We start from the raw sequence: 24,898 nt of genomic DNA, 5'->3' as shown, positions 1-24,898 counted from the left end.
CAAGTTAAAGGTATGTCCCTTATTGTGGAGTTAACTTTAGTGTCAGTGTTGTCCCTGCCTTTCTCACACGCGTCTTTACCCACTTATTTCCCTGCTCCACCATCCACCAGGATACCCATCCACTTCTACCCCCTCCCTTCACATCTTTCTCCCATCTAATAACTTATAAGTGAAGCTTCCTTGGCTTCTGTGATTCCAAACACATGAGCTGCTGAACATGTGAATAGATTAAATCAACTCTTATAGACTTACTAAGAGCCTGCTGGCGTTGCAGATCAAGTAGGGTATCAAGTACCCAACAGGTAACCATACAACACAGTAAACTACTGATCCATACAAATGGGTGAATCTGAAGAGCATTACAGGTGAGAGAAGCCAGACATAGAAGTAGACAACAGAGATTTATATGAAACTGTAAAGCCAAAACATTAATCTGTGGTGAAAATCATCATATCTGTAGTAGCTTTTTAGGAAATGGCAATTTCATTAAAAAGTAGCACTAAGGAACATTCTGCAGTGAAAGAAAGGTCTGTTCCATCATCAAAAAAGTGGTTACACAGGGGAATGCAACTATGAAAACTCATCAAACTTAACCATACAATTAAGATCTAAATAAACCAGTACATATGTAAAAAACATATGTAAATTATACCTCACTAAATTTAAAAAATCAGCACAAAATTAGCATGCCACCACCCTTCTCTTCATCCCCCTTTCCTTGCTCTGTTTTTCTTTTTTAAAATACCACTTCCCTTCTAAACCATCCTGTTAGTTTTCCTTCTATGTCTTCTGTTACTATATAATCTCTATAAAAGCAGAAGCCTTTGTTTGGATCCTTGACCCTCAAGAACCTAAAACAGCCTGATTCCTAGAGACATATGCTTAATATTTGCTGAATGAGTGAAAACACAGAATTTTGTCTCCTGAAACATTTTCCCATCTATATAGTTCATTTAATTCTTATAACTGTATAAGGCAGATGTTTTGAATCCACTTGAGAAATAAACTCCCACTTAGTGCCACCGAATCAGAACTGATTCACAGCTGACGCCAGTGGGTTTCTGAGGCTGTAAATCACACTGGAGGAGACTGCCATTCTTTCACACTCAGAATTTGCTGACGGATTCAAACCGACAGGCTCGGCATTTGAGTAAGCAGAGCAACTCCCTCAGGACTGTGCCCCCAGGACTCCCACGAGAGAAATAAATAGGAAAATTACTTGTTCAGTCAGGATGATTCAGTAGAGACCTGGGCCAAGAAATGTGGCCTTCAGAATAAGCCCCCTGACTGAAATAAGCACACTCCCAGGTATGAGTGTTCAGGGAGGCCCCACTTACTCACCTAAGTAGAACCGCAGGAAGGGAGATGGTGTCATGTTTTTAAACAGCATGATCTGCACCCAAGGGTTTTTATATTGGATTTGAGGTATATTGAAAAACACAAATTTCCTGCAAAAGGAAAGAAATTAGGCCTGTGAAAATGTATGTTTAGCCTAAATTTTGTGCACATGTGTGTTTTTTTGGGGAGGAGAAAGTCCAGAATTTTTCATCAGATTATTAAAGACAGGTCCCTAATCCTTAAAAAAGGTAGAGAAAAACAGTTCCAAAAACCCATGAGTATATTCGCTGATTTTGAACCACACAGTGTTCCCTTGCTCTGTTCTAACAACAGCCCCTGAGCTGTTCACAAGAGCACAATTAAGTGCTCAGAGAGTCCCATTCTTCTTAATGTTAGCCATAATCTATTGTAATCCACACAGTCATAAATGTCTTTGCATGGTCGATAAAACACAAGTAAACCCTCCCAAAAAACTCCACCAAACAAAAGTGGTCATATTTCTGGTACACTCTGCTTTCAGCCAAGAAGATCTAGCTAACATCAGCAATGATACTTCTAGTGCCACAGCCCTTCTAAATCTGATTTATATTTCTGGCAGTTCTTTGTCAATGTACTACTGTTCTAACCATTTCTGGACAATCTTCAGCACAATTTTGCTTGCATGTGATAGTATTCAATAGTTTCCACATTGTAAAATTCTAATGTGGTAACTGGTCAATTTTGCCACCTCACCTATAAAGGTCATCAGAAAGAATACAGGAACAAACTTAAGCCATAATTTATGGCATGAATAGATTTTAAAACACAATAAAAAAAAATCTAAACCTAGAGAAGATAAAACCATGAATGGGACCTTCTAAAAATCAAATCCTGTGTGCATCAAAAAACTCCAATTGGGTAAAAAGTTTTATAAAATACTTGGCAATGACATATCTGGCAATGGAGACTAAATTTAGGAACTCATATCTAAAAATTAGAGACTCCAGCACCTCAACAAGAAAAAGAAAAGCAAGCCAATAACAAAATGGGCACAAGAGATGATGACTCTTCAATAAACAATATTCAAAGCCAAACACATGTAGATAACTAGGTATCACTGTTGTTTTGTACCTTCGAGTCAGAACTAACCCATAGCTGACTCTCTAGAAGGTTATCAAAAGCAATTAATCACACAGGAGGAGATTGCTCATCTCTTGCTGAGAAGCTGGTGGATTCAAACCACATGCCTTTGGGATTGCAGTGCTGTTTCTTACTACAAGGCCAATAGAACTAGCTATTGTTGATATGTGCCATCAAGTCACTTGCAACTCAAAGCAATTCTATGTACAACAGCTCTGAACCCTGCCCCATCCTGAGCTGACCTCATTGTCTCTAACATACTCACCCTCATTACCCCAAGTCACTGAGTTAATCCATCTCATCCAGGGTCTTCCCCTCCTGCACTGTCCCTTTACCTTCCCAAGCATAATGTCCCTTTCCAAGCACTGGTCCCACCTTGCAACATGCCCAAAATATGTCAGATGGAGCTTCAGAATCCTTGCTTCCAAGGTGCAGCCTGGTTACACCCTCTCCAGGATGAATCTGTTTGTTCTCCTAGCAGTCTATGATATATTCAATACTCTTCTCCAGCACCACAGCTCAAAGGCATCAATTCTCCTTCTGTCATCCTTAATCCCTGTCCAGCTTTCTGATCCATAGCAAGTAACTGTGAAGACTATGGCCTGGATCAGGCGCACCTTAATCTCCAAACTGACACTGTTGCACTTCCAGTACTCTAGAGAGGTCCCTGACTAATGTTGTTATGTGCCATCAAGTAGCCTGCGACTCATAGCGCCCCTACGTACAACAGTCCTAAGCCCTTCCCTATCCCATGCCAATCTTATTGTCTCCAAAACGCCCATCCCCATTATCCCAGTGACTGAATCAATCTATCTCATTGAGGGTCTTTCTCTCCTACACGGTCCCTCTACCCTCCCAAACATGATGTCCCTCTCCAAGGACTGATCCCACCTTGCAACATGCCCAAAGTATGTCAGACAAAGCTTCAGAATCCTTGCCTCCAAAGAGCAGCCTGGCTTCACCCTCTCCAAGACAAACTTGTTTGTTCTCCTAGCAGTCCATAATATATTCAATACTTTTCTCCAGCACTACAGCTCAAGGCATCAACTCTCCTTATTTCATCCCTTGTCACTGTCCAGCTCTCTGATGAATAGCAAGTAATTGCAAAGACCATGGCCTGTATCAGATGCACCTTAATCTCTAGACTGACATCATTGCTCTTCAATACTTTGGAGAGGTCTCTGACAGCAGACTATTAAGAGAGATGCAAATAAAACACCAGTAAGATACCATCTCACCCCAGCAATAATAAAATTCAACATGACTGCAAACAACAAATGTTGGTGAGGATGCACAGATTAGAAATTTCATACACTACTGGTGAGAATGTAAAATGGTACAAAAATCTATGGAAAGCATTTTTCCTCAAAAAGATGGAAATATTAATACCATTTGATCCAGCTACTTCAGTACTGGGAATAAATCCTGTAAAGATAGAATTTAGAGCTGTGATACAAACAGATATATGCCACTCATCTTTACTGTAGCATTATTCACAATTGCAAAGAGATGGGAGCAGCCAAATTAATAAACTGTGGGTCTCTCACACAATGCAGTTATTACGCAGCACTGAAAAATAATGACAAACTTGTGAAACTTACACAACATGGATAAGTCTACTGGACCTTATGAATTAAATAGTTCTGTCACAAAAGGACAAATACTGCACTGTCACAATAAGCTGGATTGGGGAAAGGGTGGCAGGGAGAGCAGGAAATAATGGCTAATGAACAGTGTACTGGAAGAGGTAAAGGGAAGGTCAAGCTGAACTAAATGATCAGACATTATGTGTACTGGCAGTTAACAATCGAACAGGAATTATGGATGGAATGGGGGACTAGTAAAGAATAAAAATGAGCAAGGAAGAGGATGTAAAAAAACAAATTCTCTATGAGCTTCCATTCAAATCACAAATAAAATTTGACAAATTCTAAGATCCAAGAGGTGCAGCACACAGAGTAGTTTTAGAAAGAAATATCAAAACGGAGAGAAATAAATCACCAAGACAAAAGAGGACTATTTCTCAACACCGAAGGCCTCTAAATCAAAATCAAAATCGGCCTGCTAGATGTCTACACCACAAAGGCACAAGGCACAGGGCTGGCATTACGTATGGGACAATTCTACCCTGTCGCATGGGCTCCTAGGAGTTGGCTCAAGATCACCTAACTTCTTCCAATCAGCCCTGAGACACAGCTGTTACCACGTGTGGCAGATGACAAAGCCAACTAGCGTGACAGATGTCAATCAGGAGCTGAGCTCAGTGCAGATCAGTGAAGATCTCTTCATGGAAATGCCCAGGGGCAGACGTTCCCACCACTCGCTCATCTGGCATACGACAGAGGCTAGAGCCCACTCTCCAATCCCAGCGAAGGAGGAAGAGGGCCACCTGCCCTTCCACCTCTACCACCACAAGGCAGAGCAGGGTCCCACGGCCAAGCGGGCCGCGGCTCGCGCCATCCACTGCCCTGCTCCTCCCGCCCGCGACGTGGAGCAACTGCTCCAGTTTCCTCTTCTGTGAAATGGGGGTAACGAGAGAAACATGCCCACCACACCCAGGATTAACGAGACGCCTAACACAACTTTGTGTCTCAATCGCCGTTTCCAGCCTGTTAAAATAAAGAACATCTGAGAGTTTGCAAGGTCGGCGGGGCAGCCTTACCGGCTTGGACTAACCTTGCGCCCTCGCCCAGCTCCCCTTTTGTGTTGTAATTCACAGTCATGATCTTGACGGACTCCTTGAAGATCACGTCACCCTGGGCCAGGTACTGCAGGGTGCGGCGGATGGGAAAGCGGCCCTTCATGGGCATGGCTGCAGCAATAACACCAAGTCCTATGGACCAGACCCAGAAGCGAACCGTCACGCTGCTTCACGCTAAACTTCACCTTCTCGCTCAGGCTCACGGGATATTTCCCGATGAACATCTCTGGCTGCCGAGCATTCTGGGATTTGTAGTCCTGGGGTAAGTAAGCGTGCGTGCTTTCACTTTACCCCACCCACCCCTTGGAGTCTGTACAGAGCGACTTTGTGTCCTGCCCAAGTATCTTCCTATGGCCTCAACAAACGAGGATTTCCCCGTCCCCTCTCCCTTTCCCCGATATTTTCTCTGTCTGTGGTTTATGCCCTTGTATATGCTATACTTAGGGGAAATTTTGTTATCTGTGTTTTTTTTGGCGTGGGTATAAAAATTTATTACACATACAGAATTTTACTACTGAATACACACAGGCTGGGGGACAAAGAACTGCATAGCGGACAGCTAGCTCTTTGGAAAGTGGATAGGTTTGTGTGCCTTGGAGCCTCATGCCACGTTGATTTGTCAAGCAGGTTAGGAGGGCACAAGCCAAACACCATGGGGCAGCCTGTCAACAGTGACTGCTCTGCCTGACTTCACTGCTTTCCAGATCTGAGCTGCAGCTTCAAAGGAGCAGCTGAAGGAAAAGCGCTTCCTAAGTGTTCCGGGCTGGTCTCAGAAGTCACTGAAACACCATTTTAAGCAACGTGTTTAATTGGATGATTTCCATAAACGATGCACAAAGTTCTAACCATCACCATTGCAGTGAAGTACAAAACATTAAGTTACAGGCTGTGTGAACAGAAGGTGCACCAAGGTGGCAACTTCCTATCCTTGTTGCTTGTAGTATGGGGAGTGGGGAAGGTCTTTTATTTTTTTAAAACCGATCCCCTCATTTCAATGTAAAAACAAAAAAATTGCTCTGATTTGATATTAAACTGTATTGAAACAAAATGGACTAAAAAGTAAATATTACTCTATACTGGGGAGGAAAGAATGAGTCCTTCAAAGCAGGAGGCAGAAGAAGGAAGCAGTTGGAGGAAGGTTCCGTAACTGTGACCCCAAGGGGTCATTCACGCTGCTCCATTTTTATTTTTGGTGGTCTCAGGAAAGTTCGATTTTTCTTCTCTTTCTTGCCTTTTGTGTTTGCTTGGAAATTTCGCCAGCTATCCACACGATCATCTCGACTTTCCTCAAAGTTTTTCTGCCATTCCCTCCCTCGTTTGGCTTTTTCTTGGCTTCAATCTCATCTTCCTTTTGTGGCTTCCTTTCATGCATCTCTTTGGCTTCTCCTTGTTTTAATATCCAGTTCAGCAAAGAGTTTTCATGGTCTGTTTGTATACTGCCTGTTTGAACAGCTCAGGATCATCTTCTTCCACATTTGTAGATGTCTCTTCCTTCTTTAACTGATTTTTTTTTTGCTCTTTTACAGTGTGTTCCACGTATTCTTTTCCTGCCTGAATTACATACAGGGCCGACGCCTTATGTTCCTGACCCAGTAGCAACTTGTAAGCTTTGTCCACAGCTTCAAAGGCCTTTTCTGCTCGGTCAGCATCACCTTGATTTTTGTCAGGATGCACCAAGATAGATAACTGCCGAAATATCTTTTTTATTTCTTCATCTGTCACTTCAAGATCCATCTGAAAAACCTAAAAAGGGTTCAAGTTGAAGTAGGAGGAACCAGGACAGGTCGGGTCAATCTTTCAATCTGATTTTTGGATATTAAAACCGAATCTCTCTTCTCTATTTGCTTCACCTCACTGTAGAAGGTCATACATGTGTACTCTGTGCCGCCTCCGCTTCTCGTTTTCGGGTTTTTTTAATCAAAATTTTATTTTTAGAAAGTTAGATTTTCATTCACTCTTTGTTGCACATTTCCCCCACTCTCCCAGTTTACTGTTTTAAATTCATTCACTGTTGTACAATTACCTGCCTCCTCCCAAACCCCATCCCCTAGGCCTCTTTGCAATGATACACCTCTTAATCTAGGCTGTTGTTGTAAGTGTAATGCCTAATCATATATTCATTTTAGACAGTTCTTTCTTTGATCTGTTTGAACGCATTGGTCATTGTCTATTCGCTCCTACCTGTTCTCCTTCCAACCCCCCATGTCAAACCTGCTTATAACAGTGGTGCTATGAAAATTATCCAAAAATGATTGGAGTTATGTCAACAGAGAACTGCCAGATGTGCAGGCTGGATTTAGAAGAGGTCGTGGTACTAGGGATATTATAGCTAATGTTAGATGGATCTTGGCAGAAAACAAAGAGTACTAGAGGAATGTCTATCTTTGCTTCATTGATTATGCAAAAGCTTTTGACTGTGTGGATCACAAGAAGCTGTGGCTGACTCTGAGAAGAATGGGAATCCCAGAACATTTGATTGTGCTAATGTGAAACCTATACTTGGACCAAGAGGCAATCGTCAGAACAGAACAAGGAGACACTACATTGTTCAAAATCAAGAAGGGGGTCTGTCAGAGATGGATTTTGTCTCCATACCTTTTCAGTCTGTATGCCGAACAGATCATCCGAGATGCTGGTCTGTATGAGGAGGAATGTGGCATCAGGATTGGTGGGAGAGTCATCAACACCTGCATTATGTAGATGACACAATCCTGCCTGCTGAAACTGAGGAGGACCTCATGCACTTGCTGTAGGTCAGGGACTGCAGCCTTCAACACTGATTAAAGCTCAACATCAAGAAAACAAAGATTCTCACCACTGAGCCAACTGGCAGCATTACTATGGATGGTGAAGAGTTTGAGAATAGTTAACACTTTTAGTTTACTTGGCTCCACAGTCAACACTCTTGGTACCAGCAGCCAGGAAATCAAGAGACGAATTGCATTGGGAAAGTCAGCTGTGAGGGACCTCTTATGAGTACTGAAGAGCAACGACATCAGGCTGGAGACTAAGGTGCTCCTGATCCGGGCTATAGTCTTCACAATTACGTGCTATATATGCATCGGAGAGTTGGACAGTTAATAGGGATGATAGAAAGAGAATTGATGCCTTTGAGCTGTGGTGTTGGAGAAGTGCTGAATATACCATGGACTGCTAGAAGAACAAACAGGTTTGTCCTAGAGAGGGTGAAGCCAGAACACTCCTTGGAGTGAAGGATTCTGAAGCTTCATCTGACATACTTTGGGCATGTTGCAAGGAGGGACTGGTCCTTGGAGAGGGACATCATGTTTGGGAGAGTAGAGGAACAGTGCGAGAGAGGAAGACTCTTGATGAGATGGATCAATTCTGTGATTGGGGTGGTGGGAATGACTTTGTCAGAGACAGCAAGGTTGGCACAGGATAGAACAGCATTTAGGGTTCTTATACATAGGGTCAGCATGAGTCGCAAGCGACTCGATGGCACATAACAACAAATGCAGTATTTGTCCTTTTGTGACAGCTACTTCACTCAGTATGATGTGCCCCGGGGTCTCCCAAGTTGTGCATAGTATTCCATTGTATGAATATACTAGTTTTTCTTTTCAAAAGTCTCAAAAGTTTAAGTGGAATGCTGAGCCCTCGAGTTTTGCTGTTAAGGCATTTGTCTTGATCTTGCTCTCTGATTCTACACATTTGAAATTGTCCAATGGATTTGTAATAAATTTCCAAGATTAAGAGAAATTTCTGGTTTCTTATTTCTCAGAAATCTTGGCTTGTGTTCTTTTTATTAAACAAAAGATCCAAAAATACCCATAGATTCCTCTTCTAAGATTCTTTTCAAGTTCTTTGCCAGTGGTTCCATGGAGCAAGCCATCCTGAAATGTGGACAAGTGGACAGGCTCTGCTCAAATCTACTCTTGAGATTATTTTTAAATGCAGATGAGATTGACTCAAGGAAGGTCCTATTTTCATTTTTGTGGACTTGTTTGCATTTTATTCCGTTTCCATTTGTAATTGCACAGGAGCAACTGATGGACTGTTTCACAATCTGCATTTGGACTGGTTTTCACTGCTGATAATGAGTTTTCCCATCAGGTAAGGTCCTGATTTGGGGGTCACCATTTGTGTTTCTTAAAAAAAAAAATATTTGCGGGTGAGCTCTGGTGGCCTAGTGGCAAGAAGGTGTACTGAAATCCCACAGCTGCACGGTTCAAATCCACCAGATGCTTTGCTAGAGAAGGAGGAACAATCTCCTCCTGTACCAGTCAGATCTGATTTGAAGGTACACACACACACAAAATAATAAAATTTTTTTAAAAGTTAAAATAAAGTATTTGTGAATAAACCCTTGAATATACAAAGCTCAATCATTTGTTCTGCAGTTTAGTTTCTCTCACAAAATCCATGTTTTCTAACTACCATTCTTTGTTCATTGTTTAAAATGTTTGCATCCCAGTCACCAATTCACCAATTCACCAAAATTAAGATGCAATTAATGCATCCTGATTACATGTTTGGTCAATTTCAAAGTGTAAAAGTTGGTAGAAACCCTCAATTTCCTCCTCTTTGGCTTTAGCTCTTGGTGCGTATGTGTGAATAATAGTTGCATTAACAGGTATTTCTTGTATGTGTATGAATAGTATCCTGCTGCTCACAGCATTGTACTCCAGATCAGTCTTGAAAGGGTCCTCTTAACTATGAACACATCACCATTCTTCCTCAAATTTTCATTCCCATAAAATGATATGATTATTGCATTCATAATGGCCAATGCTAGTCCATCTCAGCTCGCTAATGCCTAGTTATATCCATGTTTATGTGTTCCATTTAATTTTTTACAATGTCCATTTTTTCCTATATCTTATGATTATCATTGCTTGTCTGTCAGTTGCTTGTACTGGGGGAGTGTTGGGCATGTTGCTGCTCTTACTAGCTTACACATGTATAGATTTGCTTGTTTATTGTCTGTCATCATGGGTACAGTCATTATCTGTCAGATGGTATACTAAACCAGGTTAAGGCAAATTAGGAAGAAAGACTGGCTACCCACTTCTGAAACAACAGGCTTTAGAAAACCTTATAAACAGTAGAGCACAGAGATGTTACGCTGAGTGAAATAAATCAGTCACAAAAGGAAAAATATTGTATGAGTCCACTATTATAAAAAGCTAAAGAAAATTTATACACAGAAAGAAATATTCTTGGATGCTTAGCACAGATGGGAGAGGGATTTGGGGAGTAAAAAGCAGTGACTAGATAATTAAAAAGTCATTGATACAAAGTTGAAACAACTCATAGGTGACTTTCCACTGAGTTTCTAAGGCATGAAATTGAACAGAATATGATTTCCCATCTTTCTTCTAAGAAGCCATTAGTGGATTCAAACATCCAGAGAGGCTAGGCTGTGGGGTTAGTAGCACAACTCCCTGTGGACTACTCCACCAGAGCGCTCTCGATAGATAAAAGACACTTATTTAGAAGAGTGAAGGAGAAGGAAATAGATAACAAGGGGATGATCAACACAATAACATTAAAGGGGAAAAAAGACATGGACAAGAAATACAGTCAACAAAGAAACTATGAATTTTGAGAAACGATGACAATTATAGAAGGATTTCAGGTCTTTTGTTCATAGTGTGGCTATGAGTTGTGCTCAACTCGATGGCAATCAACAGTAACAATATTCCTGTAATATCAGCAATAACAAAATTAATCTTCAAATGATTATTTAGGCAGAAAGGCAGGATCAACAAATATGGACCAATGAAAAGGACCTTCATGACCATAAGTTTGAGAGATGACACTTCTGCATTCATATTGTTGTTGTTAGGTGCCACTGAGTCCACTATGACTCAGAGCCCATGAACAATAAATCTGTACCTTGAACTATCCTGTACCATCCTCACATCACTGATATAATTGAACCCATTGTTAGTCTCTATGTCAGTTCATCTTGTTTTGTTTTTATTGTCATTTTTTAGTGTCTTCTTTTTCTCTGACCCTACACCTTTCCCAGCATGTTGCCTTTTTCTTGACAACATGCTCAAAGTGCATGAGATGAAGTTTTACCACTCATGCGTCTAATTAACATATGCTGTAAATATATCCATATTGATCTATCTATCTATCTATCTATCTATCTATCTATCTATCATCTATCTATCTATCTATCATCTATCTCTCACAGCCACCTGTGCGCAAATCCATATAAACTTCTTCAGCATAACCAAACACCCAGAAGGAATGACTTGCTGGACCTGGGGACTCTGGTCTGGTCCTGGGGGACAAACTGACATAACATAGTCAATGAATATTATGCTCTACATAACTACTTTGGTGACTGGGGTTCAAAAGGATTGCAAGCAGCCACCTAAGTGCTGCTGTTGGTCCCTCCCTGCCTGGCACAAAGGAGAGGGAAGCAAAGCAACCATGTAAACAGGCCAGCAGTTTAGTTCAGTCTAGTTCAAAGGAGTAATGGACCACATGAAGCTCTACTCCCATGGCCCAGAGACCAGGAGAACCAGAAGGTACTGGCTACAATCGCTGACCTCTCTAAAAGAAGGCCCTAGATAGAATGGGGGTGGGGGGGGAATGTAACAAAACTCAAAACCATAAAAATGACCAGGCTTACTGGTCCAGCAGACTGGCTGAACACCTGAGACAATGGTCCTGAGTCACCAAACTCGGAACAAACTCACCTCTGTGGCTTGACTTCCAGTCAAACAATAGGTAGATCTTTACGTGAACAGTAACACTAGGGAAGGACTCACTCTTTAGAATAACTAACATACAAGGCCAAAAGAGCAGCATTTGCCCAAGGATAAAGCATAGTACACAGGATGAGGCAGAATAGAAGGATTGAGGGAAACAAGAATCACAGGGAATCACAGTAGGAAGAGTGCGGTTATATTTTAAGTACTGCAATTAATGCTGTAAAACAAAACGTATAAATAGTGGAATGGAAAATTAATTTGCTTAGCAAATGCACTTAAATCACAAAATAAAGTAAAAGCTTGGCAATGAAAAAAAGAATTGATGCACTCAAATTCTGAATCACACTGCCAGAATAACGAACAAATTGGTCTAAGAAGAAACATAACCATAATACTTTTTAGAAGTGAGGATGGTGAGACTTTGGCTCATCTACTTTGGGCACAACATTAGGAAAGACCAATCACTAGAGAAAGGCATTATGTGTCAGAGCACAGGCTCATGGCTGTCAAGACGGAACCAACTCAAAGCTGACACTCCAGCAAGTTTTCAGAGCCTGTAAGGTGCATTGGAGGAGACTGACCATCCTTCTCCCTTGAATCAGCTGGTGGATAGGAGCTGCCTGCCTTTGGCTTGGCAACACAACTCCTCATCACGAGACCCTGGGGCTGCCTATCTTTCCTTAAGGGTCAGCAAAACCAAGAAAATATTTAGTGAGATAAACTGGCACAATAGTGACAACAATGGACTTGAACATACAGATGATCATAAAGATGGAGCAGGACCAAACAATGTTAGATTCTGTTACATACAGGGTCTCTGTTAACTGAAGCCGGCTCAATGATAACAATCAATATTCCCCTTCCCTTTACTGTCCCAGGGAGGCTTTTCTCAGGTCCTCACCAGGGAAGTCAGATGGGGTATTCCTGGAGGTAACACTCATTAAAGTGTGGGGCTCCTCAGAGTTCCTTACTATGGACCCAGGAGTTCCCTACTTTCATGGTAGTTCATATTTAACCTTTAATCAAAACTGTCATTTAAGTAAGTTGTTCGATCGATATGCAGAGCAAACCATCTGAGAAATGGACTACGTGAAGAACATGGTGTGATGATTGGAGGAAGGCACATTAATAACCTGTGATAGGCAGATGATACAACCTTGTTAGTGAAAAGTAAGACTTAGATAAAACTGAAGAAGATATAAAGAAAAAAAATCCTCACAACTGGATCAATAAGCAACATCATGATAATTTGAGAAAACAGATTTCATTTCACTGGTGCACAATCAACACACATGGAAACAGAAGCCAAGAAATATATTTCACTGGGCAAACATGTTGCAAAAGATCTCTTTAAAATGTCAAAAAGGAAAAATGTCACTTTGAAGACCAAAGTGTGGCTGACACCCCCCCCCCCCGAAGCCATGGCATTTTCTTTTAAGCCATAGTCTTTTCAATTACCATATGCACGTGAAAGCTGGATAATGAACATGGAAGACCAAATAATTTATGTCTTTGAATTATGGTATTGGTGAATATTTACTATAGTATGCATTTTCTGAAGAATGAACAAATCTAGCTTGGAAGAACAGATTGTTCTTTACAAGAGAAGATAGAGAAACTTCACCTTGTGTACTTTGGGCATGTAATCAGGTGGGACCAATCTCTGAAGGAGGTCATCATGCTTGGTGGAGAGTAACAAAGACAGGAAAGTACTCAGCGACATGTAACGCCACAGTGTCTGTAACAATGGCTCGTACAATGTGATGATAGCACATGTCTTAGCAGCTCTTCATTCTGCTGTAAAGCTCTTGGAACTGATCTGATGGCACCCATGAGATGGACTGTTATTATCTGCGGTAATGGGCTCAAGTGTGTCAGGGATGTTAAGGATGATGCAGGATGGGACAGGGTTCAGATCTGCTGTTCATTGGGCCACTATGAGTTGTACCTGACAGCACTTAACAATGACCACCAGTTTATGGCTCCACAGCTTTTGCTACGGTCAAGTAAATCTCACCTTTCACATTCTGGGCCTACCTCTCTGCAATTCAGGGTGGTGGTTTGTCCTGTTATCTCAGTTCCCTGTTGGGTCCAAGAAAGGGCACCAATTTTCAGTTTTTTCAGCTTTTTCTTGTTGAGGGTGACAACTTCCAAACTCTGTCTGCTTTAAAACAAGACATCCATTCTGTTTAAAGTTGTGCTACAAAAGTTTTAGGCAGAAGAGCTTTTACTCTTTCAAGTCCACAAAGAGGCAATTAATATTGGTAATGCATTACTTCTTATGCTGGAAATGTGAATGTCCACATGCAAGGCAGGCTGGGAGAGCTCATGCTTTGAGTCAGACAGCTTGGGCTGGAATCCCAGTGGCATAAGGCTGAGCCAGGTTTAACTTCACCCACTCATTTCCCACATCTGTAAACTGGGGCTGCAGGGAGGAATAAGTGAGATCAATAACTCAGGCGTAAGACCCAGGCAAGTGAGAAGAGTTATTGATCTCATTCTGCCTTAGCCACCAAAGTCAAACACACTGCCGTCAACTCTGACTCAGGGAGACAGTGTTCCACAGTAAGCACTAAATAGTACCCCTTCGGCTTAGTACACCACATGGATCCTGAGGCAGTCTCTGTTTCAAAGGCGTAAGTGATGTGACTCTCAGAAATCCAGCCACTCTTACTCAACCTTGTTCCCCACCCAGTGCTCTCTTCTGCCTCTACTTTTGTGCCCAGACAATGCTCAAATACTCCTCTAACACTGACCTAGACTTTCCTTGCTCCATAGGAAGAAGTGAGACAGACAGACCAAAGTACCATCATTCTACCACTGTGAATGTCCATAAAGTCGTCAGACTACTTCTTTTAACCAGTTACCACATCTACCAGTACCTAAATGCTTTCCAGGCCTGCTGACAGGACAAATTTGTAATGTGTAGAACGCAGGGCAGTACTGAGTTATTTTACCAATACTACAGAAATAACTGAAGATAAGGGCAGGTTTAGGACCCATGTTTATCCCCTGTCCAAGTCTAAAAGGCCTCTAGGGTGTGTAGCGGGTTTAAACTCAATTACTAAGAGAGGCTGGTGGTTTGAACATGCCCAGCGCTACCAAGGAGGAAAGGTCTAGCCATCTTTCATTAACATTCCAGCTAAGAAGATGCTGTGGAGTACATGGGGTCACAGTGACTCAACAATTTAACACAATGGTAATGTTTTCCTTTTTTCCTCTGAGCCCAGTGACCTTGATCTTGCCTCCCAAGCCAAACTCTCTTCTGACATTAAGATGGCCACAATTCCGACAGAAGGGGAAGGACGTAATGTGATGATTTGCACTTGGGAATGCATGAGCATACACACCCAACCACTGACATCTGTTATTTTTATTTTGTTAAAAAAAAAATTCCAATACAAGGCCCCAGAATTGTGCATGCAAATTAACAAGCTACAAACTGACAGTCACTGTCAGACGACCAGGACAATCTGCTACCACTATCAGCGTCCAGGAAAGAATGAGTTTTCACTTTGAGTACAAACACCTAACTCTGCCACTGCCCAGCCTACCTCAAGGCCATGGTGCCTCAGAGGTATATTGCTATGTGAGCAACACAGAAACACTGAGCTGCAAGTAACAATGTATAAGTGTTCTTAAGAGTTACTGGGTGGGGGAAATAAGGCATAGGAAGAAAAGTCAGCTTCATTCATGACATGGATCCCCAAAATCTCTTTCATGTATGTGATGATTAGAGACACTGAGCAGCACTTTATCAAGAACCAGCTCCTCTGCTGAGGGAGTGGAGCTCTCTGCTTTGAAGTACTGCAGAATGGCTGCAATACTCACAGGAGGTTTGCAATACTCACAGGAGGTCAGAACTTGAAGCTGTGTGTACAACTCACAGATCCACTTTTCCTTGTCATCAACTCACCTGTCCACCCAACTCTGTGCCTGTAAGAACTCCAGAAAATGGCTGAAGGATAGAAAAGTTTATATCCTGTTGTGTCTATGTTTATCAAACGGTACAGACAGAAGAACGAAGCTTAAGAATCTACAGACGAATCCAACCATGGTAAAAAGCAATCGAATCAGAGACTGGTTTTTATTTTGGTTTAGTATATTTAGTGAGGTTTTTTTTTTTTTAAAAAAAATATAGTTATTGAATGTTTCTTGTATGAAAAAAAAATGTTTCTTGAATGTTTATTTCTCAAGGTTCTTAATTACTTCATTACCTCTAGTTAGTTCTAGGGAATGGGTATTTTTGGTGAATTAGTCTTACTAGAAATCACCAGTTAAGTAAAAGAGACAGAAAAGACCTTTTGGAATTGCCTGCCTGCTCTTCACGGCAGAGGGACTCCTAATCATTCAGAAAGGGCAACTGAGAGCAGAGGAGTATGCCAGCCAACCAGGAAACCCCCAGAATAACAGCACAGAGGGCATGGACCGCAGAAGCATGGAGGCCCGAGCCAGCATCAGCTCCCAAAACCACCCATTGACCATTACCAGCCTTGGCACCTGGCTGGCACTGGTAACCCCTTCATATCATTTGCTTGTGAACAGAATCTGAATGCAAAGAGGTCCTCCACACATCCTCCACCCACACTCTCACTTTCCCCCCACCCCACACACATCACAGGAGTTTCTATTCACCCAAGAGGCCCAGTGGTACTAAAGAAATGTGAATGGTGTTAGGCAATCCCAAGAGCAACAGAAGCCTTCATCACAGTGCAATAAAAACAATGTCAGCTCCTGCACCAGTGACCAAAAACAGGTGATACAGAGTTAGTTAAGGGACATAAAATGACAACTGCCCAATAAATGCACACTAATAACGAGTACAACTGCAGGACCTATACTGAAAGCTGAACACACCTGAATATCATGATGTCAAACAAGAGTTAAAGGTTTTATCTTGAAAAATCAAAGCACCAGAGCTAAGTTAACTCTTCTGTGATAATGTGAGAAATCTATCACCCACCAACCTTTTTATACTGTCAGGGTTTCTGGGAAGTTGCCATCCCGGCTATAGTATGTGCTATGTGCTACTGCAAGGTGGAATCTATAATGCATGACTCTAAAAATATGGGCCTCATCCCACCAACCCTGCCCCAAGAATCCCTCTGGGATACATGTGTCCTACATAATGCCATCAAAATCCCTATTACCTCTAAATTATGCTTTGATCTCATCATGCCTTCCATTACTGAAAATGCGTGGTATCAACAAAAAATTCAAAGCAGATGATAATTTTGTCATGAGAGGGTAAATAATTTCTACTTACTCCTTTTACTAATAAAAGCACTGTGGCTGTGCTTCTTCAAACATCTCAGTTTCTTAGCTAGTGTTAACACTGCTAAGGAAACAGCCAACCAGCGCCCCAGGTCAGGACAGGACAGCGTGCAATGGGTGAAGGCGAACCACTTGTCCTGAAAATAATTTTCTCTTCTAACCCAAGGAAATTTCCCCTCTTCCTGACACTGTTCTATAAAAGCTTCTTGATCAATTTCTTAATTATCAGCTGGACCTTTTAAAGACGCCCAGATCAATGATTTTGCCAAAGCTCTGAGCAAGGCTTCTCAAAGGAGAGACAATTTCATCAAAGATTCTTTCCTCAAATACTACCTCCTGTCAACCAAAGAGTTAGCCATTCCTATATTTTAGAAGTTCATGATCAGATTCACAATAACCACTTTCCTAAAATAGAGAAACAGGATCTTACACAGAGAAAGAAGGGAACTGCATCTCTCCATCATGCTCTTTAAAAAGAAACATTGGACTCTGTGATTTAAATTATCCTTTGATAGCAACACCTTCCTTTTCTATTGTACAAGCAAGACACACTTGTGTGTAACAGTGTAACAGTGGAGAGGAAACCTACAGCCTTAATGAAGACAAACTTCCACTAGAATTTAAAGGAATCCAGTCTTATTCACTGCAGCGGAAGGAAGGACCATATGCAAGGCTGCCTGGTAACACTGCATAATAACCAACGACCAGTAACAGACTGACTTAAGAGGTGCAGAGCAACCATTTCTACCCCAGGCAAAACAATGCTGCATTTAGTTATATCTTGGGAATAAAAATTGTAAAGTTCCTTCAAAGAGTAAAACTTGCAATTAAAAAAACAAAAAAACCCCAAAACCCTAAACACCAGAAAACAGCAAGTAAATTCTGATTCTGCCTGCTCTACTTTGCAATAGTGTAGTGCAAATACCTAAAGTGCACAGCACAAGACGGCAGACTGCCTCCCCTACCCCATGGTATCTTGCTTCTCGCCTTACCTCCCTCCCCCATCAATCCCACAAGCCCCCATCAGTCAGCAGCCCCCTTCTGCTTGGCCAGAGCATGCTTCAGCTCCCGCAGGTTCTCCGTAAGCACCTCCACCTCATCCAGGCGGCCACACTGCTTGGCATCAAAGATGTACGCCTTGATGTTGTCGATCTGCTGGAGGAGGAGCTCCTCCTCAATAGGCTCCTCGCCCTCTGGCTCACGGTCACTGTCCATCTCAAAGGGGTTGGTACAGGCAGGCTCCTCAAAGGGGTTGCCAGGAACAGGGGTTTCAGAGTTTTTCTGAGTGGACTGTTCATATCCCTCATCGAAGGGGTTAGGTGCTGGGCCATCTGGGGTAGTGAAAGGATTCCCTACCACTTCCTCTTCCTCCTCCTCCTCCTCCTCTTCCTCAAAAGGATTGTACTCTTTTGGGATCTGGACTGAGGGAGTGAAGGAAGCCTCTGCAGCAGGAGGGCTACCAGTGACCTCCCCTGCCGGGCTGGAGAGGTCTTCCTCATCGAAGGGGTTTGGGGCAGGCACCTCCTTTTGCTGTGACATGGTGTTCTGGGGGAAGAAGTCCTGGGTTGGGGGTCCAGACCACACTCTGATGGGCTCTCCCACTGAGCTAGGTGAAGGGGTCTTGAGACCCATGTTGCTTTCGACTAGAGGAGAGTCTAGGTCCAGAGCATAAGCAAGGTGGGCTCGAGGCTCCCTGCTGGGCTCCAGCTGAAAGGGCCTGACTTCTCGGAAGTCCAGGGATCGTGTCCGTGTGTGCAGGGATGCCGCCTGCAACTGCTCCCTTTCTCGCTCCCACTCTCGTTCTTGGAGCATCTGCAGCTGTTCCCGCTGCAGGTCCTCCTCCTCAGCCTGCTTCCGGGACAGCTCAATGGCCTTTTCTGTCTGCTGCTGATCGTACTCATCCTGCAACTGCTTTAAGTTCTCCTGCAGGGTGCGCATTTCATCTGCCCGGCCTGCAGCCTTGGCCTGCCTGATGAAGGACGTGATGTTGTGGATCTGCTGGAGAAGAGGGTCCAATTCTTCACTGTGGCCCTGCCCTCCCGACTGTGGGAGCCAGCCCTCAGCCTTCCGCAAGGGGGTAGGGCCCCTGCCAAGAGATGCCACCTCCCCATTGGCAGCAAGAGACGCCAGGTCATTCTGTCTTTCCTCCAGCCTCCGCTGGGATTCCATGGTGGCCTGAAGAAAAGAAACACAGTGACATGCTAACAGCAGAGCTACCGTGACTGCCTGTTTATCCTATGCCAGGAAGACGCTAATTTCCTACCTTAGGAAAAACACAACCCGCTGCTACAACTATACACACACGCACACACACACACATACATATTTTTGGTGGAGAAAGGGGATGGCAGAGTCTGATTTTTAACAAGAAAAGAAAACAAATCATAGTCGACTCAAGGATGAGTTTTCCTGGCCATCTACTTTTCCCGCTCACCTGCCTCTCCAGGTTCCTCCTTTTCTCCAGGTCCTGCTTCCTTCTCTTTTTTAGTTCCTCAAATTCTTCTTTGGTTGGTAGTGACATTAATCCAAGCAACTTCTCCTAAAGAGAGACAGAGATCATCTCACACTCACACCCTTCTAGGGGAAAAAAGGCAAAGCAACCTTAAGCCCTATGATGAGTCTGTGTCAGCTGAGCCACTACACACTCGGATTAATGTTAATTGATGGCAACAGGAAAGGGCCGACTCCTTAAATTAAGCCAGAGAGTCAGCTTCCAAGTCATTCTGCCTCTTACTTATGAAACTTTCAGCATCTGACATCCTGGGCACAAATATCACCTGGCTCACAGGTCACCTTCTCAGTGAGTCCTCTTCTGTGACCACTAAAGTGAATTTATAAACCTCCACCCCAGCTTCCTGTTGCTCCACCTGCCCCACTGGCCTCTTCACCATCTTGCACAGTATGCACTCTGGCTGTGTACAGTATATCCCCTCTAGAGTGCAAGTCTTACAAGAACAAAAATGTTTGTCTTCTTTGTTTTCTGTAGGACACTCTGGTGGACCACTGAGAAAAGAGTTGCACTTTCAACCCAAAGACAGGTGGTTCAAGCCCATCAGCTGCTCTGCAGAAGAAAGATGGGCAATCTTAATAGCTTCTGCAAAACTGCTAGGGGGTCAGTGGCAAGTTGGCTCTGGCTCGACAGCAAAGAGCTGAGTTTTGGTTTTGGCTAGAGCAGGAGACTGAATACCTAGAATACTGGCTAATAGAGTAGGTACTCAAGAAATGACTGCCGAATAAAATCATACCAACTGATAGTTAAACAGAATGTGAATGGATTAATATATGAATTATTATATTAATATATAGAACACTCAATAAGAGCATAATACACAATGTATTCAATCAAAGCATACAGAAATATATAAAGCAAATGGAAATAAAAAGACCAAGGATAGCAGTATTAACTTCTAATAAAAGAGATTTTAAGGAAGACACTAGCATAAGATATAATGACTAAAGGGTCAAGTGAACATGAAGATATAACAACAATTAGTGTCTATATACCTAGTGATCAAGTGCCAAAATACATAAATCAAATTTTAACAGACTTGAAAAGAGAAATAGGTAACTCTCTATTAGGACACTTTAATACGCCACTTTTGATAAAGGACAGCACTAGAAAGAAATTCAGCAGACACAAAAGAACTAAACAACACAATTAACCGAGTTTCACAGACATAACTAGAACATTTCACTTAGCCAGACCACAGGACACACTTTTTCCCAGTGCACACAGAATATTCTCTAGGACAGACCATCTCAGGTCACAAACTAACCATTTTAATATATTTTTAAAAAATACTTAAATGTATCTTTTCAGATCACAATGATATAAAAATCACAAAAATCAACAGAGGATGATCAAGGAAAAGAAAGAAATTATCTGGAAACTAAATAACCCTGCTTAAAACCTAAAGGGTAGTAAAGAAATAAAATGGAAATTAAAATTGTCCCACAAACTGAACCAAAAACTTATGGGGCACAACAAAAGTGCTATTCAGAGGACAATTTATAGCAATAAATACAAACATTAAAAAAAGAAGAATGAACCAAAATAAAAATCTTAATACAAAAAATACAACATTTAGGGGGAAAGTAGCCAAAACAAACAAACAAATAATCCAACAACTACAGTTTCCAGAAGAAAACAATAAAAATCGGAGCAGAAAGGAATGAAACAGAAAAAAGTTCTTTGAAAGAATTAATAAAATTGTACTGGAATTTCTAGCCAGAGATATAAGACAAAAAGGGGGAAATAAAAGGCATCCACAATGGCAAAGAAATAAAAATGTCTCTTTTTGCAGATGATACAGCATATCTCAAAGACTCAGCAAGAAAATCACTGATATTTAAAATGATTCTACAAAGTGGGAAGATCCAAGATCAATATATAAAAAAACCAGTCATTTTTCTATGTTAAGAAACAGAACTCTAAAAAGGAAGTAAGGAAAACAATACCATTTTCAGTTTTTAAAAACTCTCAAACCTGTTGAGGAGTTGGTTCCTACTCACAGTGACTCTGTATTGGGTTTCTGAAGCTATAAACTGTAATCATCTACAACAGCCACCCAAAAAATTAAAATCAACAATAACTCTAACCAGAGATATAAAAGACCTATACAAAGAAATCCACAAAACATTACTTAAAAAAACCCCAAAAGGTAATCGCATAAATGGAAGAATATAGCATGCTCACGGACAGGAAGACTCAACATTGTTAAAATGTCTATGCAATCAATACTGAATGCAATCTATAGATAAAATGAACCAGAGTCCATAATCATTCTTCAAACAGATGAAAAATACTATCACCAACTTTATACAGAAAGGGCAGAGATGTAAGGAAAGAAGAGAAAAGAAAAGCATTACTGAGGAAGAACAAAGCAGGAGGCCTCATACTTTCTGATCTCAGAACCTATTACATAGACTTGGGAGTCAAAACAGCCTAGTACAAATATACCGACAGGCACATTAACCAATGGAACAAAACTATGAAACCAGAATTAAATCTGTCTCCCTATGAACAGCTGACCTATGACAAAGAGCTGATATCCAAGGGAGCTCTGGTGGCCTAGTGGCAAGAAGCTGCACTGCAACCCCCGAGGTGTGTGGTTCAAATCCACCAGATGCTCTGCTGGAGAAGGAGGGACAATCTCCTCCTGTGCCAGTCAAATCTGATTGGATGGTACACACACACACACACAAACACACAAAGAGCTGAAATCCATTAAGACAATTTCTCTAGCAAATGGTGCTCGCAAATGGATTTCTATTTGCAGAAAAATGAGACAAAATCTATACTTCACACCACACATAAAAGCGAACTCAAAGACCTGAATATAAAGCCTAAAACTACAAGGATTATCCAAGAAAAACTAGGCAAATTTAGGAGCTCTAATGTATAGCACAAACTACCATATATAATCCAAAATACGTAAATGGTAGCAGATAAAGTAGGGAAATAAACCCTTCCTAAAATCAAATTCTTATGTGCATCAAAAGAATTCCAGTGAAGGAGTTTTTCTTTTGCTTTTAAAGAAGAGCAAACTGGGCGTGGGGGTGGGGTGGGCAGGGAGAAAAGTGCAACAATGAATGAATGGAAATCCACAATCTCTGTAAATGTTCATCGAAATTAATAATTAAAAAATGTAAAAAAAAAGAATTCTCTAAAAGAGTAAGAGATAGATTATAGATATATAGATTGGAGAAAAAATATTTGGCAATGACATATCCAAGGGCCTCATCTGTAAAACTGATAAAAAACACCAACATTAAAACCAAAAAGACTAACGACATACTTCACCAAAGAAAGCATTTAGATGGCCAACAAACACTTGAAGAAATCCTCATAATCATTAGCTGCAAGTTTCCAAGGCTATAAATCATAAAGTAAAGAAATTGTCCCACTTTTTTCCCAAGGAACCACTGAAAGATTCAAACTACCAGAGATGTGCAGCCTTTGGATAATAGCAGAACTCTCTAAGGAGTGCACCACCAGAATTCCCCAAATAGATAAAAGACATAGTCAGGTGAGTGAAGGGGAAGGTAATACACAGTAAGAGGATGATCAGCACAAAATCACTAAAGATATGGAAGACATGAAGAGATGTATAAGAGAAATATTCAACAAAGGTAAATATTATTACATACATAATACTCAATTATCGGTAATAATAATCTATAGGTGGATACATAAGAAAACAGGTAAGATGAACTAATATGGAGGGACTATACCCATGACAATACACAAGTCTGGCAGATGTTATTTTTACATTCACCTTAGTATATGCTGTAAATGTATCCATGTATGGGCACCAACAGGAGCAAAGTTAACTTTCTAGTCAAAAACAAACACCCTGATGCAATGAGTTACTGGTCCTAGGACATCAGGACCATAGTTTCTGGGAACATCAAGGTCAACTGGCATTATATAATCCACAAAGACTTCCGTATCACACTCTGGTTAGCAGCTGACCCAGGCCAAGCTTGCAAGCAGCAAGGTACAGGAAATGACCTCTTCCAGTCTGGAACAAATGAAAAGAAAGAAAAGCAAAGATGCATAGAAAAAATTAGGCCAAAAGACTAACAGACCAAGTGAGCGTCAACCTCTGTGACCCTGAGATCAGAAGAACTAAATGGTGCACAGCTCTCCCTGCTGACTGCTCTCAGAAGGACCATAGCAGAAGACCCTGGACAGAATGAGGGTTAATAAAAATAGAAGAAAACTAAAAAATGTGAAAATGGAAAGGTTTATTGATCTAACAGTGACTGGCAGAATCCTTGAAGCTGTGGTGCTCAGTCACCCTTTGAACCTGGGACAAAATTCACCTCTGTGGCTCAACTTTCAGCTAAGCAGCAGGAGACAATAATGTAACATGAACAATAATACCATAAGATACTAACTTCTTAGAACAATCAATCATACAATATTAAAAAGGGCACCACTCGCCCAAGGAAAAAATTCAGAAGGCAGGAAGGGATATGATAAAGACCATTGAAAACAGGAATTATAGGGAGGCATCAGAAAGAGTATAATTACAGTGTATTATAATTAATGTCATAGAACAAAATGTATACTAATGATTGAATGGAAGTTTGCTTTATAAACTTACATTAAAATCACACAAAATTATTTATTATTATTAAATATAATTGCTAATCAAAAGGAGAAAAGCCTTCATTTCTCCAATACAGTGTTAGGAAACTAATCCAACAGGATTCTAGCTATTAGAACCCAATCAGAAGCCCCAGGCATGGTGACCTGCGGTTCTTTCAAAAACAGTCTTCAGTGGTAAAAAGATACAACTCAGATTTAACTACTTAGCTTTAACATGCTTCTTAACCACCAGTCATTTCTTCCTAATCAGTGTCCCAGGAAGAGTTGCTCTGGATAAAGGCTATGTCAAAGTATTCCCAGCATAGTAAAGCTTCCAAGTAAAAATCAGAACCTGTCAACTCCATCAAACACCCAACTAAAAGAGAGCAAATACAGTCAAGGCAGTATCCTACAGCCATTCAAACAACAATGATCAGACCATCTAAGGAAAAAAAGGAGACATAAATCTGTAAATCTCTGCTAAATGTAACTAATGCATACTAAAAAAAATGCATTTGGGAAAAACACAGAATATACCAAATGATAAGTGGCTATACCGGGGATATGGGATTAAAAGTAGATTTGCTGTTTTCTGGAATCCAGATTTTTCTCTAAATATGGAACAATACATTGGTAATATATTTTTTTTATTTATTTTTTTAAACTCGTCACTCATTT

At 41.3% G+C, this 24,898-nt stretch overlaps 2 protein-coding genes and 1 pseudogene across 2 annotated transcripts in view; all 3 read right to left on the bottom strand.

Annotated features, from left to right (window-relative positions):
* The window catches only part of MRPS25 (mitochondrial ribosomal protein S25), a 16,128-nt gene extending 10,858 nt beyond the window's left edge, over positions 1-5,270 (bottom strand). Inside the window, exons 1-2 of the mRNA XM_006901053.1 lie at positions 5,134-5,270; positions 1,342-1,448 (exon numbers count right to left, since the gene is read on the bottom strand). Of these exons, the coding sequence (XP_006901115.1) occupies positions 1,342-1,448; positions 5,134-5,267 (241 nt within the window). The 5' untranslated portion in view covers positions 5,268-5,270. The remainder of the gene's footprint in view (positions 1-1,341; positions 1,449-5,133) is intronic.
* Positions 5,271-6,321: 1,051 nt separating this feature from the next.
* On the bottom strand, positions 6,322-7,026 carry LOC102845276 (annotated as a pseudogene).
* Positions 7,027-18,147: 11,121 nt separating this feature from the next.
* The window catches only part of ZFYVE20 (zinc finger, FYVE domain containing 20), a 43,009-nt gene continuing 36,258 nt past the window's right edge, over positions 18,148-24,898 (bottom strand). The window contains exons 10-11 of the mRNA XM_006901052.1: positions 19,559-19,663; positions 18,148-19,299 (exon numbers count right to left, since the gene is read on the bottom strand). Of these exons, the coding sequence (XP_006901114.1) occupies positions 18,148-19,299; positions 19,559-19,663 (1,257 nt within the window). The remainder of the gene's footprint in view (positions 19,300-19,558; positions 19,664-24,898) is intronic.

The sequence above is a fragment of the Elephantulus edwardii genome, unplaced genomic scaffold (assembly GCF_000299155.1).
Source record: "Elephantulus edwardii isolate Elephantulus edwardi_28Jun2011 unplaced genomic scaffold, EleEdw1.0 scaffold00306, whole genome shotgun sequence".
Taxonomy (NCBI): Eukaryota; Metazoa; Chordata; class Mammalia; order Macroscelidea; family Macroscelididae; genus Elephantulus; species Elephantulus edwardii.
The sequence above is the reverse complement of the archived record's forward strand: the minus strand, read 5'-3'. Positions and strand labels throughout refer to the sequence as shown.